At 35.7% G+C, this 19,833-nt stretch overlaps 1 protein-coding gene across 2 annotated transcripts in view; it reads left to right on the top strand.

Moving 5' to 3' along the window:
• Nucleotides 1-19,833, top strand: part of LOC148829504 (A disintegrin and metalloproteinase with thrombospondin motifs 20) — a 155,509-nt gene that overhangs the window by 87,388 nt on the left and 48,288 nt on the right. For both annotated transcript variants that reach the window (XM_088924181.1, XM_088924182.1), the window contains exons 14-24: nucleotides 4,212-4,348; nucleotides 4,580-4,697; nucleotides 6,980-7,075; nucleotides 9,140-9,306; nucleotides 10,029-10,158; nucleotides 11,952-12,078; nucleotides 15,982-16,192; nucleotides 17,087-17,251; nucleotides 17,851-18,015; nucleotides 18,643-18,762; nucleotides 19,512-19,619. In XM_088924181.1, coding sequence (XP_088780307.1) covers nucleotides 4,212-4,348; nucleotides 4,580-4,697; nucleotides 6,980-7,075; nucleotides 9,140-9,306; nucleotides 10,029-10,158; nucleotides 11,952-12,078; nucleotides 15,982-16,192; nucleotides 17,087-17,251; nucleotides 17,851-18,015; nucleotides 18,643-18,762; nucleotides 19,512-19,619 — 1,544 coding nt within the window. The remainder of the gene's footprint in view (nucleotides 1-4,211; nucleotides 4,349-4,579; nucleotides 4,698-6,979; nucleotides 7,076-9,139; nucleotides 9,307-10,028; nucleotides 10,159-11,951; nucleotides 12,079-15,981; nucleotides 16,193-17,086; nucleotides 17,252-17,850; nucleotides 18,016-18,642; nucleotides 18,763-19,511; nucleotides 19,620-19,833) is intronic.

Genomic DNA, 19,833 nt, shown 5'->3' on the forward strand with positions numbered 1-19,833 from the left:
CCCTGCTCTTCTATTCTCATTGCTGGATATCATCTCCTGACATCCATGCCTGTGAGCAGGCCTAGTGCCTGGCTTTCCTCGAGTTGTATACTCCTGATATCAGTGATAGAATGGTGAGCTTTTTTCTTATTGCTGGACACCATCTCCCGACATCTGTGCCTGTGAGAGTGCCTGTGGCTCTCTTGCCATTCCACGGTTCATCCCTTCCGACATCCATGACACTTTTCCTGCTTTGGGAGTGTCTCAACATCATTCTCAGACAACTCAGACCCATTTTTATACTTTTTCTTTTACTAACCTGTTACATATCCTCCCCATCTGTTCGAATCCTAGGATAGAGTGCTTGCCAGTGCCAGGCAATGTGCCCTGGAGAACCCAATCACATTGGCAGTCTGAGCTCTCACACAGTGCAATATGGGGGAATGAAAGGAATTGAGTTTATATTGCAGCGTGGGCCGATATTTACAGCTGCTACTTTATTTCACACGGGATTTAACCTAGCCCCTTCCAGTCTTATACTCCTGGTAGTTACTGTTATTGCAAATTATTACACCAGAGGGTGTCCCAATATGATTCTTTACACATACTCAAGATGGCAGTTTTGTGTTCCTGAGCTAACCCGAGGCTCCTTTTCCTATTCCTTCTATGTTTTATACACTTGCTTTATTTGCCCTTCTCTTTCTGGTTCTTCCTTATCTTCCTTATATGGCGACAGTCTGAATCAGCACTGTGATAGCCACCTCCAAAATTAGGGTTTAAGCAGAAAACAAAATCTGTTTTTGAATGTTATTTTGAGCGGTATCCCATCACCGTCACCAGATGTAACAGATCCCACTTAATAGCAGGGAACCTGCTCATAAACAGTCCAAACAAATAGCAGTGGAAATCCCAACCTGGTTGTGACCTGTTTAGGCCTGTCCACTCAATAACCATCTTCTTTCTTAGCCGCGGGTTCGATCGAGTCTGCAATTCAAAGTAAGGTAAGTATTATATCTAGTTTTTGTCAAACCTATTTCCCAAATTTGTAAGGGGTCTGGTTAGACAACCCCTCCCTACTCTTGACTGTCTTTTTATAGGTCTTTCCACACGTGCAGCCAGTTTAATGAATTCCTTGTGAGAGTGTCACGATTTTCTTGTCTTGGGGTTGCCTCAACTACACCCTCTGGTACCTCAGCCCCGTTTTTATACTCCCTTTTTGACTCTGTTAATAGGTATAATTTCAGGCACATGAGTTCTGGCACAGCTCTGGCGAAAGAGTAAACCAGATCAAACATATTAATTAATTTAGCACAACTCACACAAACTACACACTGTTATATTATATATATTATTTATAAACATTGTGTTATGTAGAAAATTGGAATGACCCTGAAAACAAAGAATGCTAACCATGTAATGTAAAAAACAATACAAAACCTAAACAAACGACAGACCTTGCTTCCATATAAAAAGAATATGACCCAGCGCTATATCTCCCTTCCTCCAACCTGGAGGCCCAAAAGTAAAAGGGAATCTATCTCTGTTTTCTAAAATCACCAACTTGTAGAGAACGTCTTTAGCCTGTTGATTCCACAGTTAAGGAAATCAGAGTTTCGTAAAATAAAAGGAAGGCAAGCTGTCTTTAACAAGGTTCAAATTACTTTACAAACACCTGGACTACAAGACTGATCAGCAGGTCATCTTGCCTGGCATGAGTTTAGAACAAGATATGGTGCTTCTCCCTTTCTTCTGTTCCTTTCTCTGTCTTCTCTTCATCTCTCTCTTTTCTGTGCTGTGTTTTTGGACCGATGAACACACTTAATGATTTACCAAAAAGTTAATTAACTTGAGTAAACCAGAAAATTCCCTTTGATCCTGTGTTTACCTTTAACTTAGTTTAAGTTGCACCTGGGTAAATGTGAACTCTGTTTTTAAATGTAATGACATCCTCTCAACTGTAATATTAATAATATTACATTGCATTTGTACAGGACTTTTCATCCCAAAGAATACCCAGGCTGAAAGGGGATTACTTCAACTACCACTGAAGTGCAATACCCATCTGGGTGATGCATAGTAGTCATTATATGCCAGTGGACTCACTACACAGCAGATCGGGAAATCAGAGCAATTACTTTACCAATTGAATAAGGGGTGGGATTGGGGAGACCAGACTGTGCAAGGGGTATTTAGCCAGGGCACTGAAGATAACATCCCCACTCTTACAAACAGTACCTTGAGATTTAATCACCAAGCGATCAGGACCTAGGTTTAAGGTCTCATCTAAAAGATAGCAGCTATAGTGCCCCCAGTCACCACACTGTGGTATTGGCTTGGAAAGCATATACTGATCCACCAACAGCGGCAACCTGACATTCTAACATCTAGAGGTTCAGCATTCCAGTACTGAACATGCCCAGTCTTACTAAGATTATGAGATTAGATGTGATCATGCTGCCAGACCATAACACTCATAAATGAAGGTAGCATAATGAAACATTTTGGTAGTTTGCTCCTGGAAAGCTGATGTAATGAGCTGAGATCCTGTTGATCCTCAAGATTTCATGCAGAATGAGTGTTTTTTTTTAACAGAGGGGCACTTCTTACACCCAGGCAAAGGTGTGAGGAATAAGACAGGCCCTGAGCTTAAAGAACATTGGTACACACAGTTTGGTGGTTGAGGCATTTCCCACTCATTATACAGGGAATCTTCACATACAGATAGATCACAAAAACAGTGCTGGCACTATAGTGGGCAACCACATCAGCTACCAATTCTGCTTCTTTTAAAGTCTGGCTACTCTGCTACAGTGTATTAAGATTGATCTGATTTACTCCAGTGGTTTTGCTACTTGTGTTCACTATGTTCCCCAACATAGTATTTACTTGTAATATTGATGTTATCATACAGACAAATAAAACCTTAAGATACTCTCAGTAAATTATTCATAGAAAAGAAGCACATTTTCTAAGAAATCTTAATTGTTTTAGAGAACTCATCACAGCATTCAACAAAATCATTTAGAATGGACCATTCATCATTCTAAAGCTATAGTTTCCCTACTGTTACCTGTTGAAACATGTAAAAAAAATCGAAAGCAGCAAAATAACCAGGTTACTATTTAATCTGAAAATGTCTGAGCACTTCTTTGCCAGTAAGAATGGTTGAATAATGTTAAAATAAGAAAAAAACAACATTTTAAAACAAGACTTTGCTTGGTTAAGATGTTTATAAACTGTACTGTATGTAACAAAGTGATTATTGCATCATCTACCCTTTCCCTATATGAAAACAGCAGGGGATCAGTAGGGTTCTGTGTTTCCTTTATAATGTGTTGCTTCAGTATTCTCTCCAAACTTTTTGGTAGAAAGCAATGTGAGAGCCACTTGCCTGTAGTTTAACTCATGTGACCTGGCAGTTTTTGGGATGGGAATAATAACACATTTCCTCCACAGAGATTTAAAGACATCTAAAAAAGCAGACAAAAAATATCATATTGATCCACACAAAAAGTAAGAACTCTGCCAGACAATGCACCTACAACGTCTACTGTGTCATTCTTATTGACGTCCTCATGTCCAGTAAAGTCAGTACTGTTGTCTGCAGTTATATTCAAATTCAAAAATGGTATAAAACACATTCACATTTGCTAGATGCTGACTATAAATGTCACTTAATACTTATTAAATATTAGTTATTCTCAGTCCTTCTGGGAAATATTGGCCATGGATTTAATCCAAGGTATCAACCATAGTCATGATATACTGTACAGTACTATTTTTTTACTGTACCGAACATTAGCTTTCCTTATTTCCTGATCTCCCTTTTCATAACTTTCTGACACTTTTATGATACATTTTCAAATACATGTTCTGACCATTTTTGTTTTGCAAAACTTTTCAAGACAAGTCTTCATGAAGCCTTTTGTACATAGGCTTATAGTCAGTGGTGCCTACAGTACGTACAATATCACTTAAGATGCACTGACTAGGAATGTCGACTCTTTAGTTCTGCACTTACATTACATGTGTAGCTATACTAATGAATTTCCATTAGGCGTGCTTACATTAGGGGTACACACCTTTGTGATTACTACCTACTATACCTGTCTTTTTTATACATTTACAAAATCTTTGTGAATGAGTCTAGGGAGGTTTGTAGATCACACAATTTGTATTTCAGTTTTGTAAATAGATAATAGTTTTAATGAGCACTGTGCATTTTCTTTCAGTTCTCATGAAGGATCGCTGCAAGCTGTTCTGCAGAGTTGCTGGAACAACTGCCTACTATCAACTGAAAGATCGCGTCATTGATGGAACCCAGTGTGGACCAGACACACATGACATCTGTGTACAAGGATTATGCAGGGTATTGATAAGGCCTCCTAATGCTATGAGCAATAAAATACTTTGTACTAATATAATATAATCTTTTGCATTTCTCTGAATATCTAGCTTGAGTTAAATACCACCCCTTTAAAAAACTCTCAAGTATTACATTTGAAGAGATGAAAACACTCTTCTAAACAAAAGTGTTTTGGAGAAGTATTTATCTTATACCTTTGCTCATTCATGCATCCATTTCTTCTCTCATTTATAGCAAGCTGGATGTGACCATGTGTTGAACTCCAAAGCAAGGAGAGACAAATGTGGAGTGTGCGGTGGTGATAACTCGTCATGCAAAACTTTAGCTGGGACCTTCAATAATGCTCAATATGGTAAGCCTGATTATGATAAACTATAACTGATTTTTTTACATTTACCTTAAAACTGAAAATAAGTTAATAATATTAACACACATATATTTTCCTCATATTACAATTTTTAAATATCTGTAGATGCACGTGAACAGTAAGCCTAACATACATTGAACATGCAGTACGCCTATATTTTGTTCTGGAGGTTTTAAGATAAAATCACATATTCATGGTAATTGTATATGAAAAACTGAGCCTCACTTTAATGAAAATAATTACATGTACTTAAAACCACTTGTATGCACTGTGATCTGTGTCCCTTTAGTACATACATGTTGGGCAAGTCAGGGGTTGTGCTCTATTTGTCCTGGGCCTATGTGTTCCTTGAGTAAAACCCAGAACCATCCCAGCCCCACATACCAATTGAAACATTAGCTTTACTCTTAAATGTCATGAACACATGCCTGTACCAAAACAACAGCTCAATGTTTTAGAGTAGTTCTGCACACATCTTAATTTGTGGTTTCTCTTCTCCAAAGTACACTTTACATTTGTAGGTATTAGATGTTACAACTGTCATGTGCTGTAAAAAGCTCTGTTAGAATTAATGCAATACAAGCTAATGTAGTTTTTACTAGGCAAACACACTAGTGAGGAACCATGTTAGCCTTTACTGCTTTGGTCTCTTTCCTTCTCACTTCTGATCAAATCAAAGTATTTTAGCAGATTTTTTTTTTTGTGGAGCAAACCACATTTTTGGAAGAGTAACCAGATAAGGCAAGCAGTTACATTTTACTAACAGTGCAAATAAATTGTCAGGTCCTTTGTAAATGATTAGGTGTGCCCCTGAGGCTTAAATGTAAATTGCTTCACTAATCCAGTTATTTTGCAGCAACTGCAAAGTATCTCTTTTCCCCATTTGAGGTAGCCTCTAAAATCCCTGAATGCCAAGCTTGATTGAAACAAGATCTTTAGAGTCTTTTAGGAAGTAACTCTCAAAGACTATTGTGTTTTTATTTGTGGTTGTGGTAAATGATGTGTGTGGTCATTGAAAAGAATTGTGTGGTCATTGACAAGAACTGGAGTTTGAAATCCTTCTGGAGCCTAAGTGGGGTTATAATGTGGGTGATTATTGCTGTGGCTTTATAGTTCACTTATTACATGTACTTATGTACTTATACTGTTAGTTGAAAGCATTTGACATTGTACTTAGAAAGTCCTTTACTAGGCTTTCAAATTTGGTTAATTACCAATGTTATCAATTGTTACTTGAGTAGTAGAGAAAAGAGGGACTTTTCATGACATTTAGTTTACATTTAGGAGTATTAGAAAGGAATGTGGAAGCACAGGAAGACTTAAACTGTACCTGTTTGTTCTGAAAGGTTATTACACTGTGAAGAATATTGACAAAGTAAAATTGTTCTTCAAGGTGTGTTTTTTTTCCACAAAGCAATCTAGCATTTTCCTCTGGCATAACAAAAGTCTGGAAGTCTGGAGTTCTGAACAGCTGTTGCAATTTGTTAAGATTCTTGCTTAATGCGAGGTTCTTTTCACATTGTTTTTTCTGCTTCCAGTGTCACCCTGCCATTAGTGGAGTTATTAAATAAAGTGTTAGCTAAGTTAAACATAAAAACCTGTTGTGAAATTCAATCTAGTCATGTTTGCTGCATTTAAAATTCTTGTCCGTCTTGTTAAAACAGCTTAGGATGTAATGCATCTATTTTCAAGTGTATGAGTATAAGCTAAAACAATTATATTTAGTGACTACAAAGGCTGACTCTACGGCAGCATTTTAAAAATCTTTGCTGACTTGCAAATGGAGCCACCCTCCTGATGTAAAAATGAGATCTTAGAAAAAATTTGATTTTACATTTTTTATTCGATTCACGGTGTGCATGAGACATAACCTTTACAGATGCTGCCCCCGAGTGGTGGAATTAGTTTAATATCTTTACTCTTGAGCAGTCCATTAAGGATATTTTTTATTTACATTTTTAATATAATTTAAAGATCTTAAATTTTAGATTTGTTAAGTCTAATGCTTGTGTTTGTGATTACAGTTATTACCAGTTTACTTCTCGTCCTATGTTTTAATTCTGATATTGTTCTATCTTGGAACATGCATCAACGTAAAGTAATCAGTTACTTGACAGTTTAGTTCTGAATACTCCTTAGGTTGCTAAGCAAGTAATGCATATTATCTGTACAATACCTGTAAAACTGCATTTAAGACATCTTTAACCATAACAAATACATATTAGCACATTTTTTTAAAATGTACTTTTATTCAATGTCCATTTTAGGTTATAATGTGGTTGTACATATTCCAGCGGGAGCAACTAATATCGATATAAGACAGCACAGCTACTCTGGTAAGCCAGAGGATGACAACTACCTCGGTAAGTGTTGCTTACAAAATAAGAGGCATTACCTTTTTTGCAATCCATTTCACCTGGCATATTGACATTTATTGGTATTTTAATGTAACCGTGATACAATTTCACCATATAAATATATCTAGTGATTATCGTTACTAAAAGAAGAAAAGAAAATGATATTAACATTAACATTAAAATTATATTTACAAACCTTGACACGCAGGCTTGACCCTGCCCTCTGACCCTAAGCTTCTCTCTCCCCATCTGTGGTCCTGTGTGTCTCATTGAGAGCAAGCTGGGGTATGCAAAAAGACAAATTCCTAATGCAAGAAATTGTATATGGCTAATAAAGTGATCTTATCTTATCTGTTCACATTTATATAAAACAGTTTTCAATAAAAATATGATCATAGAGCACACTTGCTTGCATAGTCTGATTATTCTTTTAGAATTAGTTCATGAATGACCCATCTAGGTGGTTTGGAATGTCTTCCAACATTACATATTCTTTCATCTAAAAATTCCTTTCATTGTTTTAATATGGTAGCAGTCATGTCTGTTTTAATTTATCTAAGGTATTATATTACATTTAGTAATAAGTTAACCAGGTCTTACTCTGGTACAGTAAACTATCCAGACATTATGATTTTGTCAGTATGACTTAATTAATATAAACTGTAATACATATAGCATTCCAGGGGGAACAAAGCATATACAATTATTTAGCTCCTGAAACCATATTATTATATGTATGTATGGTTTCATCTCTAAAAATAACAAGTAAACAGCATTTACCAAGAATAAAATGGTACATTACAGAATACTTTGGATTAATTTAAAAATATACCCACTTACTCAATCACAAAATATAATGTTATACTTCTTAGTAATTTTCTAATTTATATATTATTTCGCATTTCATATCTACCAAATAGAATCATCAACCTGATATCAGTTTTGGGTCTTGTAATGAGTGAATGGGTAGAAATTTGTATTTCTTTTGAGCTCAAACCCCTTTATAACTTTAAAGAATACATTTAGAACAATATCTTCTTATTAATTATAGTAACAACCAAATTAAATTTTGTGTCCGTTATGGTTTTAAATTGCACAATGCCATATGAAGACAGATACAATTTTTGTTGGGCTGTTTTGTTATATAAACGTGTGATTTTCACAGTCCACATACTGTAGTTCAGTGCTAGATGAAGGAGACTGAATGAGGCCAAGATCTATGTGGTTATGAGAATACAAATAGGTTAGATTAGCAAACCAAGTGTCACTTGCTAAGAAAGATGAATGAGTCTAAAATAGGTGATAATTAGAGACATGTGTTCCTGACAGAGATGAAAGGGGACAAGGGCCAAATAAGATGTGTGATGATAAACACCCTGGTGTGGAAATTTGTAAGCAGTGGCAATTGAACACATAATGTTCGCTTTTTGCTCTTAAGGTCTTGCTTTGCACTATAAATAAGCTTAGGGCATTTTATTTTTTAAACACATTTAAAATAAACTTTGCCACTGCACGAATTATGCTATCATAATAAAATACCATTTGGGATTTGGGTCTTAAAAGTAATTTTTTAACCAATTCAAAGTTAAAGATGGTAATGACTTTCTAGTACTGCAAATTTTGTATTAAAAGCACTGTTTTTAACTAGCTTTATAACATAGTATCTGAAAAAAGCATGTTGTAGAAACTGTTTTCCTAATCCAAATCTTTTGTTTCATTTACATTTAAATTTAACCAATCTTTTAACACTATAGTATTTTGAAGGAACAGTTAGTGTTCATGTCTGACTGACCTGATACATCAGCAGAAAGTGACACAATGACAGTGGTATTTCAAAGTCCATGCCATTTTCTCCTATAATGGTTTGTTTTTCAACATTCCCAACCCTTAGTGTAGTGAAGGCCCATCAGAGGCATTATATTCCTTACTACACCAATAGGTAAGAATTCTAAAAAGAGCAAATTAAATAATTGTGTATAAATGACAATGATAAAAACTGCATATTATAAAACCAAGATACCAAAATATTTGTATGTACTTACACTTTTTTGTTTGTGTCTTTTTTAACAGCATTATCTGATAACCAGTCCAATTTCATTTTAAATGGTAACTTTGTGGTGGCCATGTTTAAAAGGGAAATCACTTTTCAGGGAACTGTTGTTGAGTACAGTGGATCGGACACCAACGTGGAGCGTATTAACTGCACTGACAAAATTGAGGGAGAACTTGTTCTACAGGCAAGAACTCTTTTCCACTTCTTGCCAAGTAAACCTTGAACATAAACCATTAGTTTCCTCTCCCTGCACTAAGGTGCATTTGACTTTCTTTCAGAGGTTTTATGTTAAATAAGTTTGTTTCCTTGTGTTCTGCTCATGTTTATAGAACACATCTAAAGAAGAAGCTACTTTTTGTGTGGAAGACTGTTTACATTCCCCAAAAGCAATTTCAGCTATTAGGATGCCTATCTGTCTTGCTTGTCTTGACTGATCATGTAGAATGGTTAAAGCAAAGACAAAGGGTAGCAGATCTTATGTCACAGAAATAGAGCAGATAGCATAATGAGGAAGTGCTTTTTTGTTAGCATTTTTTCATTAAAAATACAATCTACAACTTGATTAATGCATGACATTGTTTTTTGTTTTCTGTGACATTTTCTGTGTGGGAAAATTATTTTTTATTTATTTTTTCCTTCAACATTTTTTTTCTTAGCTTTTCTAATCCCTTTGTTGTTATGGTTGTATGGGGAGCGGTATTTCACTTCTGACATGGGAGGAGGATAAGTAAATAATTGAATTCTTCATTACTGACAAGAACAATAACATTTTTATATGGACCATTTATCCATAATGCTTCCACAGAAGTTATGATATAGACAGTAGGCTAGGTTTATAAAAGTAAATTAAAATAAAACATAGGAAAAAGTTTTAAGTGCATAATGACTTTCTTTCTTTATAATAAGGTCTTGTGTGTTGGAAATTTATACAACCCTGATGTCCGTTACTCCTTTAACATTCCCATTGAGGACCGCAAAGAACAGTTTGTCTGGGATCCCTATGGATCATGGCAAGAATGCAACAGAATTTGTCAAGGTAAACATATTTAGAGAGTATTTATACTGTTTGGGGTATTTATACCATTGAAAGATGTAATAATAATAATAATAATAATAATAATAATAATAATAATAATAATAATTGCTTACACTTATATAGTGCTTTTCTGGACACTCCACTCAAAGCGCTTTACTGGTCTTGGGAACTCCCCTCCACCACCACCAATGTGCAGCATCCACCTGGATGATGTTATTGGTGGGGAGGAGAACAGAGTAATGAGCCCAATTCATAGATGGGGATTATTAGGAGGCCATGATTGGTAAGGGCCAATGGGAAATTTTGGCCAGGACGATGGAGTAACAGCCCTACTCTTTTCGAGAAACGCCCTGGGATTTTTAATGACCACAGGGAGTCAGGACCTCGGTTTTACGGCTCATACGAAGGACGGTGCCTTTCTTTTTTTACAGTATGATGTCCCCGTCACTATACTGGGGCATTAGGACCCACACAGACCGCAGGGTGAGCACCCCTTGCTGGCCCCATTAACAGCTCTTCCAGCAGCAACCTTAGTTTTTCTCAGGAGGTCTCCCATGTAGGTACTGACAAGGCTCACACCTGCTTTGCTTCAGTGGGCTGCCAGTTGTGACTTGCAGGGTTATAGGACTGCTGGCATATATCCTACAGTATGAACAAAACTCCACATTAATAGTTTTTAGAAATTTGCATTGGTGACTTGTTGAGTTAATTTTAGCATGTTAAAGTGTAAATTACTTTTTATGTATTTTGAAAGATTACATATTCCATATTCTTTCCCTGCAAATATGATTTTGACATTATTATAGTCAGTATTACAGTAGTCATTAAGGACATTTCTCAGTGTGAAAATAATTCAACACATGATGATGATTTTTGTATAATGAAAGCTTCTGTCTAATCCAATGTGTTAAACACTAACCAGTATCCTGACTACTGGTTATGAATGTGAACAAAATATTATATTGAGGTCCTTGTGAACCATTAAATATTTCCTGTACAACACATTACAGCAATACTAATATAAAACCATTGTTAGTCTAACTAGTAGCATATTACACATACTGTACTGTACATGTACAGTATGTTATTAACCAGTAGATGTGTGATTGATTTAACTGTTTTTACCCTTTAAGAAATTACGATGAAGAAGCGTTCTCACTGCATTAAGTAGCAAGTGTTTCTCATCACTGTCCCATGCTCATATGTACTGAATGCGAGATATTATAAATATAAAAATAAGAGAATAAAAATACCAGTAGATGGTTTACTTTTTTATGTATCAAACATTGGTGCATTCTTCTGCTCTGATTCTGAAGGTATCTCTTAAAAAGCTAGTAGTGATCTTCATTTCACTTACAATGCAAACTCAGTATCCTTTGTATTGTTCAAACATGAGAGGGAGCTTCCCTTCTGATCCAGGAACACCACGTGCTACAACAGTAAGTTTACTGGAGTGCAGTTAGATCACAAGGTTCAGTCTTTGCTGAGGTTACAACACCAAGGCAGTTCAAAATCAAAAATTTTGGTTGAATTTTGCTGGCTCACAAATCATAGTCACGATTTTGATGAAAATAGTGGTTTTGTTTAATATGTTCTCTGAAGTCGAAATAGGTTCCCCCAAAATATGCAGATCGAGTTCTGTCTAGTTTAAGATGTTTTAGAAACCAGAAAAGGGCAGACAGTTGTATTAAGTAAAAAACAATGTAAAGGTAAGCTGTGGTAGCCCTACATGTTAATTTTCCAGGAGTTTTTTGTGTGCTCTTCAGACTCAATTTTGCCTTTTCTATTTCAAGGTGAACGAAAGCGCAAAGCTGCATGTGTGCGGAAGAGCGATCACCTGGTGGTATCCGATCAGCGTTGTGAACATTTGCCTCTCCCAAATATTGCTTCTGAGCCCTGTAACACTGACTGTGAATTAAGGTAAATCAAAGGGTTCCTGACTCAGGTTGTAACTAAACAGTGAAAAAATACATAAATGAAAATAATTTTTTGATGGACAAATGCACACTTTTGTTTTTAATGTGATTTATATGTCCTTGTTACCAACTGACATAGGTGCAGAATGAACGAAGAACTACTATAATTGACAGACCCATTTCTACATCAGTTTTAGAAGTGGCATTTCTTAATTGAAAAAGAATGTGAAAGCAAATGTGTTATAAAAAATAGTGGACTGTACTTAGAAACACATAACCTAAGGCATTTTAAACACTAGTACTTGCTCTGTTAAACAGTGAAAATTAATCAAAAGTATTAATAGCACTTGCATATTATTAAGGTTTCTTACTGAGGTGATTTCAAATAAGAGTTATGTCTTTGGTGTGAACTGGGTTGCAAAAAGCAATTCACTCCTCAAGTGTTTTTCAAATTTCACTTCCCAACTTGAAGAACTTTTTCCCACGATGCTTCAGTTTGTTGCTTTTACTTTCTGCATGCATTTATATAATTTGACTATGTTATCCTTGCGTTTGCTTTTAGCATTGTCTAATGATTATCATTTACATTCATTGACAAAATTCCAAGTTTTGTATTTAATTAGGAGGTTCTGAGTTCCTTTAGCTTTAAGAGGTAGTCATATTTTTCACAACCAAAGAAAATCACCTTTATGCATTCTTTAGATGACTGATAAAATAATCTGTGATACGAGTATGTTGTAAAGGATCTTAAATATCCTTGTAAGCGTATGACAGATTTTACCACAGCTTTTTTGAGTTTGCAGACAAACTCAAAGAAAGGTTTGCACTGTATATACAGTGCCCAGAAAAAGTTGAACCATTCTTGGCTGGTCTATATTCTCATGCAGCAGTTAAGTCTTCATTAAAGCAATGATTTTGACAAGACTTTTCCTGCAATTGTTTATCAGTCTCTTGCATCAGAGTTTATGAATTTTGGCCTATTCTTTCTTTCACAACTGCTTCAGGCTGATAATATTTGAGGGCTATTTCCTTGCTGTCTTCCCATTAAAATCATTCACAGTCTTTTCCTGATAGTTGAGACTATAATATGACATATGACATTAGCCACAATGAGTTTGGATTACAAAATCCTCAGATGTTACTTTGTGCTTCTTTGTGACTTCCTGGTGTTTTACGGGTTGCTCTTGGTAAGGTCTCTGGGGCGGTGCAGTGGCTCTGTGGCTAAGGATCTGCGCCTGTGGCTGGAAGGTTGCCCGTTTGTATCCCGTGGCTGGCAGAGGAATCCTACTCCATTTGGTTCCTGAGCAAGGCCCTTAATCCCAATTGCTCCAAGGGTGCCATATAAATGGCTGACCCTGTGCTCTGACCCCAAGCTTCTCTCCCTGTCTCTATGTCTCATGGAGAGCAAGTTGGGGTATCCGAAAAGACAAATTCCTAATACAAGAAATTGTGTGATCTTAGAAGGATTGCTAGTCTTGGGTAGAGACATCATGGTTTTGTATACTTTTATTTGAGGACTGGATAAAAGTCTTTTCAGAAATGGTTTTGTAACTCTTTCAAACCTGATGAGCATCCACCACTCTTTTCTGCAGTTCTCTGAAATCTTTGTAGATTTTGGCTTGACATGTTTCCACTAACCCTGTAAGGTGAAGATCATAATAATACATTTTCTGGCCAGAAGGTATAACTTGGTCTTTGTTTAGGTATTACCCAATTACTTAACCACCTGATTCAAATTGTCCTCTTACATGTTATTGGTGGTTAATTATGTTTAAGGTGGTTAAATATTTAATAAGTAAAACTGGATTTCAATTATTTGTTCACACACATTTTAATTATTTTTTCTTCTACTTCATATGTCATTGTGTTTAATAAACATTGATTTGGGAAATGCTTTGATTATTTAAGAAAAGACTGGTTTAATTTTAAACAAAAATATTTTTGTAAGACATTGTGATTCCCAAAATTGCATTGGATGTTCACAAACATTTTCTATAGACTGTAGAATGCATGTCTCTCATTTATTTCAGAGAAAGAATATTCTCATCTACTGTAACCAAATAAAATATCCCCTGCAAGTTCTACTTGCAAGTCTTTTCTAGTTTACATTGTTTCAGGTTATTATGGATATTATTCCCATTATTGCTTCTTTCAGTGTTTTCAGCAAATAAAATACAGACAGACACCTTTGCCTTTTCAAGACTATTTTGCAAACATCTGAATTTGGTGAACTAGAAACAGATTGCTCTGCTCAGCTTTATCTGCTGGCTAAGTTGTGATTTGAGTAAATGTTCCCTTAGCTTTGAAACAAGGAAACACTCACTCAAAAGAAACAAACAGAAAATCAGCATTACAGACTCCCTTTGTATTGCATGACCAAAAACACTATTGGCTCTTTCAAATGGTCTTTTATCCTGATATATTCTTATATTTTGCTTTGTTTTATTTTATCCATATGTTCTGACTTATTTGACACTCATCAACTTTTAATTGGTCCTGAATTGTCATGTTTATGTATTCTGTTCCGTTTTTCAGTCAAATCATTTCCAAGTTCTTTCAAGGACCCATCTGTAGGTCATTGATCTTTTGTAATACAGTAAAGAATGATAATTGTTTTTTTTTTAGATAATTTCCTCAACATCTTGCTAGAAGTTATAAAATAAACATAATTTTCCCTTAATATTTATTTAAAAAGCCATTCTGACATTTGGCATTTCTTTTTTGTTATTTTGGTATGCCATTGTTTTATATTAACTGCTTTCACAGCAACTGCTGCATGCCTTTATTTACAATACCTTTGCCTGTCATTTCATGATTTCACTACATTGTATGGTACATGAAATACAGTAGTTATCATCACAATATGACATAAACTGTTTATTCATTACAATGAAAACTCTTTTTTTTTGCATTGTGGTACTTTTTTTTCTTTATAGAGAAATACAATTCTAAAGTGATTTTTTTTAAATATAATTATTTGGGTTTACCTGCTAACTCTAATGGATTTTTGTACGAAAATAACCTTTTTGCTTTAAGGGTGGAGAGAGGAACAAATTATGTCAATGATGAGCAAAGCCAACATTTGGTTATGTTAGTTTGTTTGGTAAATGTAATGGTTTTGCCACTACAGTATTTAATATTGACTGCTCATATACTTCATAGTTCAATCTTACATTGAACTTAACAGAAAGCTAAAGTAGGTGATGAATGGTCATGCATTTTAATTTTACTTGGGATCCAAGCATGTGAGGTGAATATGCTGTACCCTTGAACGTGGTACAAGTACCAGTAGAAAGTTTAAGGCATATACAGTATCCATGCTTAACCTAGTAGTTGAGCTAACTTCAGCAAAGTACAGGATGTGATTCATTTGAGGTGGAGGAAAAAATGTAAATCATTATATTTTTTTAATTTATTCTTCGAGACTGTGGCACGCATAACCTCTCTCTGGTTTGGATTTGACTGTATAATCTCTTAGGGTTTTTTCCAGTTCCGAGCCTAACAGTGCCCTCCAGCAGAAATGAATTCCACTATGTAAAAAGGGCAGCTTCTTGCTGTTAGAGCATAAAACGCTGCTGGAAGTTCTTGAAGTTTGCTTAACCATAGCAGGGTCATCCCACAGTGAGAAATTCTATACTCCACGACTAAATTATTAGAGCCACAGCCTCCAACAGTTGTGAACTATGCTATGCCCAAAAGGCCAAACTTCCACTGTGACAAAATTCAACACTCAGGAGTGTCGGGAGGTTTTGTCACCAGAACAGTCTCATCATAAAAAGGGACTTCAGCGAATAGCAACTACCGTATACCCTAGCTATATTGTTGCTGATATTTGCTTGTTCTGGAGACGATGAGAAGTCTTTGTCTGTCATTTACAGATTGTCCTGGGTATGTTTTTTATTTCTAGATGGCATGTAGCTGGAAAGAGTGAATGTTCAGCTAAATGTGGTCCAGGCTATAGAACTCTGGACGTCTACTGCATGAAGTACAGCAGATTAAAGATGCAGAGCGACCGAGTTGAAAGCAGGTTCTGCAGTGACCAGCCAAAGCCCCAAGTCAGAGAGACCTGCCATGGAGACTGCCTTTTAAAAAGCTGGCACTATTCCTCCTGGTCAGAGGTGAGAGTGCAGCTGTTGTTCATGGATATGATAAGTTAATGATAATAAATTGAATAGTGGACAACAGGATCTAAGTTGTTCTGTGATGTTGTCATGCTTTAGAGATGCTGTGAGGTTAAAGGATCAGCTGAGTGTCTTCAAGAACCTGGAAAATCTCAACATCCTGAAACTGCATCCAGCTTGAGCTGTCATAGAGATCCAATGCAATGTGTGCATTAAGTCATTTCTAATATAAAACAATGTTTTAAGTATTTTAAATGAAAAATGAATAAAATACTGGTATCACTGTGCAGTACAAATTAGTATTTCATAGCTTTGTCAATGACCTCACAATATCCCATGGTTTGGAATTGCATGCCTTCTTATTATTCATAAAAGTATCACTACCACTTGGGTGTGTTTGTCCTCTGGGATGTCCTAAAATGAGCTGTATCCCTCTGCTTATTGGCTTTACTGTCAGTTTTCTTTTCATTAAAAACACATCTGTGCAAATTGCATCAGTGTTTTTAAATTAGAACAGTACAAAACTGTAATACAAATAACACTTTCAATGGCATATGTTATCTTTAAATATCATCACTTCTTGGGCATGCTTTTTAGTCACATTTATGAATGGATAAATGGTCATGGTTTTACCTTATATGCTAATTTGTTTGCCTACCAATGTGGATCATTAGCAGGAAAAAAAGAACAATGTTCTTTGTTATAATAAGATTGAATACCAATGTAGAGTTAGCTAACTAGATCCAGCTACTTGGTTGTGGTCTTTTGTTTGCTGAAAGAACATCTTTTTTACAGTAACTATGAACATTGTGCTTATTTCAACCTCATGAATGCAACTTCAGTACTTATGCCTTTTTGTACAATAAGTAAGAACACTGTGTTGATTGTCAGTGCTCAAAGACATGTGGAAGGGGTACCAGATCCAGGGATTCATATTGCATGAACAACCTGGGTCGGCGTCTTGTTGACAGAGAGTGTCATGAAAACCAGAGAGTGGTGACAGAGATCTGTAATGATGTCTCCTGTCCAGAGTGGGCATCTAGTGAATGGAGTGAGGTAAGATGTTGGTGGTTAAACTTGTTAAAGTCTGCTTTTCTGCAGATTTAAATGCATAAGCTTTAACAGCAAAAAGTAAAGTAAAAGTTTCTTTATGTCAACAATTTTTCAATGTTTTAGTATAGCACTATTGCTAACCACACTTAAATTGTGTTAAATGCTATTTTAGTAATTTCAGAATAAAATAAAAAGCATTTTCTCTGGCTCATTCAGAAGTTCACAGAAAAAAGCAGATGATAAAGTCTCACAGTTGAAGAAAGGAGGGTTGAGAAACAAATAGGTGTTCCACAATTCTTTGAATATCTTAAAGCCCTGTTGGGAATAAAATGGATTTATTAAATTGGATGTACCAATTCCCTGAAGTTTGAGTCATGTAGATTTTATTGTCTTAAACGTTTAGATATTTTATTACACATCAAAAGCACTGGGCTGCAGAGCTTTGTAAACTATACTGTATACTGTATTTTGGTTAATGCTCTTTCAATCTTCATTAACATACTTTTGTTCACAGTATGAACATTATGAAGAAGGGAGTGCACTCAGCTCCAGTGCCCCCATGCTCTTACAGTTTATATTTTTCTTTCTGTGCATGCGCTCAGTGCCTTGTAACATGTGGGAAGGGGACGAGACATCGGCAGGTCTGGTGTCAACTTAACGAAGAACGAATGAGTGATCATTTCTGTAACCCGAACACCAAGCCTCAAGCAGTAGGAGCCTGTGAGCTTCCTGAGTGTGCCTCCTGGCAGGTTGGCGTCTGGGGAATGGTGAGTCCATAAGCAATCATTGTCTGCATATTAGAGCACCTAGAGTAACATGGGTCATTTGAGATGTAGGGGCCTGGTTGATAGCATCTAACAACACTTCAGGTGCTAATACAGTATGTTGCATTTTAAGTCTTTGTGAGTTAAGTCCAGAGTTTAGCAATCAATAGAAGCATACCTAAGGTGTATATTATCTTATCACCCTAAGAAACTGTTATACAAACAATGGAATTATGTTTTTATTGAGATAGAGGACCATTTTTAATGAGTATGAATAGTACTTTTTATTAAAAGGTTAAAAACGAAATGTTATAAATAAATTTGTTGATAATATACTTTCAAAACAATTTAGATTAGTGCATTAAAAAATACTCAAGGACTATACAGTATTTAATAAAATGACTCTAGGTTTGTGGTTTATGATAAGGTTAAAACACTTAATAAAATATTTCATAAAGCATCTTCACCTCACGTGAATGAATACCATGTGCAAAACGGTGCTAAACCATTGTTTTTGTATCCTGTTAAAAATAATATTGAATTTACTTTACTCAGTTACATTAATGATTAATATTCTTTTAAGCAATTAGCTGTGTCTGCATTAAAAAATGGAAGTGTTCTGCATTGTAGTGTGCTGTGACCTGTGGCCATGGCTATCAGATGCGGGCTGTAAGGTGTGTAGCAGGGACATATGGGGAAACTTTAGATGACCGAGAGTGCAATGCAGCTGCTAGACCAAGAGACAGCCAGGTAAATGTTATGTTTAATATTCAAATTTCTTTGTTTCTACATAGTTTAACATCAAATCTGTGTTAATTTGAGAGCAAGTCTGCTTGAATTTACTGCCACAGAACAAAACAAAATATAATTCAACCTTATAAAATTAATATAATTTGTGCTATTGGAATCACATGTGAATGATATAGTGTGGTGAAAGATAAATGGTCATTAAATGTGCTGTGAAAATGAAAAGGAATCACACTTTAATACATAAATAAATTATAGAAGCAGATTCAGTCCCTACTTCAGCTTAGTATCAGGTATCAGGCCAGAGCTTATTCTGGTTTCTGTATCATTAAGCAGACTAAGAGTACTTGACTATTTTCAGGTTGGGATGCTACTCTTAATAGGATGCATCTAACATTGCTGATTACCATTTATACAGCTTGGCAGGCTGGGGCAATCAGTATAAAAGTGTAGGACTATAAAACAACAGCAGTGTCTGTAGTGGAGACTTTAACCCATAGTTAGTTAGTCCAGAGCCCCAGCTACTACTCTGAAAACAAGTCATAGACAGAGGTATGGACAAATAGTCCAAACAAACTGAGGCTGGTTAAGTTAATCAAAGGCGTTTGTCATGAGCCTTTTTTAAAAACAGGGTCATGATTGGCATTTGTTTAGTTTTTCTTCTGACTAGTTCATAGTAATTGCTGACTTACAATTTTAGCAGATTGAGTGTAAGGTACTGAGTCAGAGGTCTCTTGCTCTTATGTGAACAGGAATGTGAGATGCCTGCTTGCCCTGAGTCCCCTGCAGCATTCAGCACAGTCCACACTATTGTTCAGAGGGAATTCATGACACAGTGGAGATATGGCTCCTGGACTCCTGTAAGTGTCAAATACAATTCAGAAATGACCAAAGTTGATTATAGTTCTTGACTGTTTTTAATACTTTTAGTGTACTTACTGTTTTTAAAAATAATCACACTGACAAGATTTAATTATCTTCTGAACATATATTAAGGAGCGGCTTCAATCTGTATTTTATCTGTAAAAATGGAAAATCAGTCTGCCAATGTAAATTGGAATGATACTGTACAAC

The sequence above is a fragment of the Atractosteus spatula genome, chromosome 8 (genome assembly GCF_055471065.1).
Source record: "Atractosteus spatula isolate fAtrSpa1 chromosome 8, fAtrSpa1.hap1, whole genome shotgun sequence".
NCBI lineage: Eukaryota > Metazoa > Chordata > Actinopteri > Semionotiformes > Lepisosteidae > Atractosteus > Atractosteus spatula.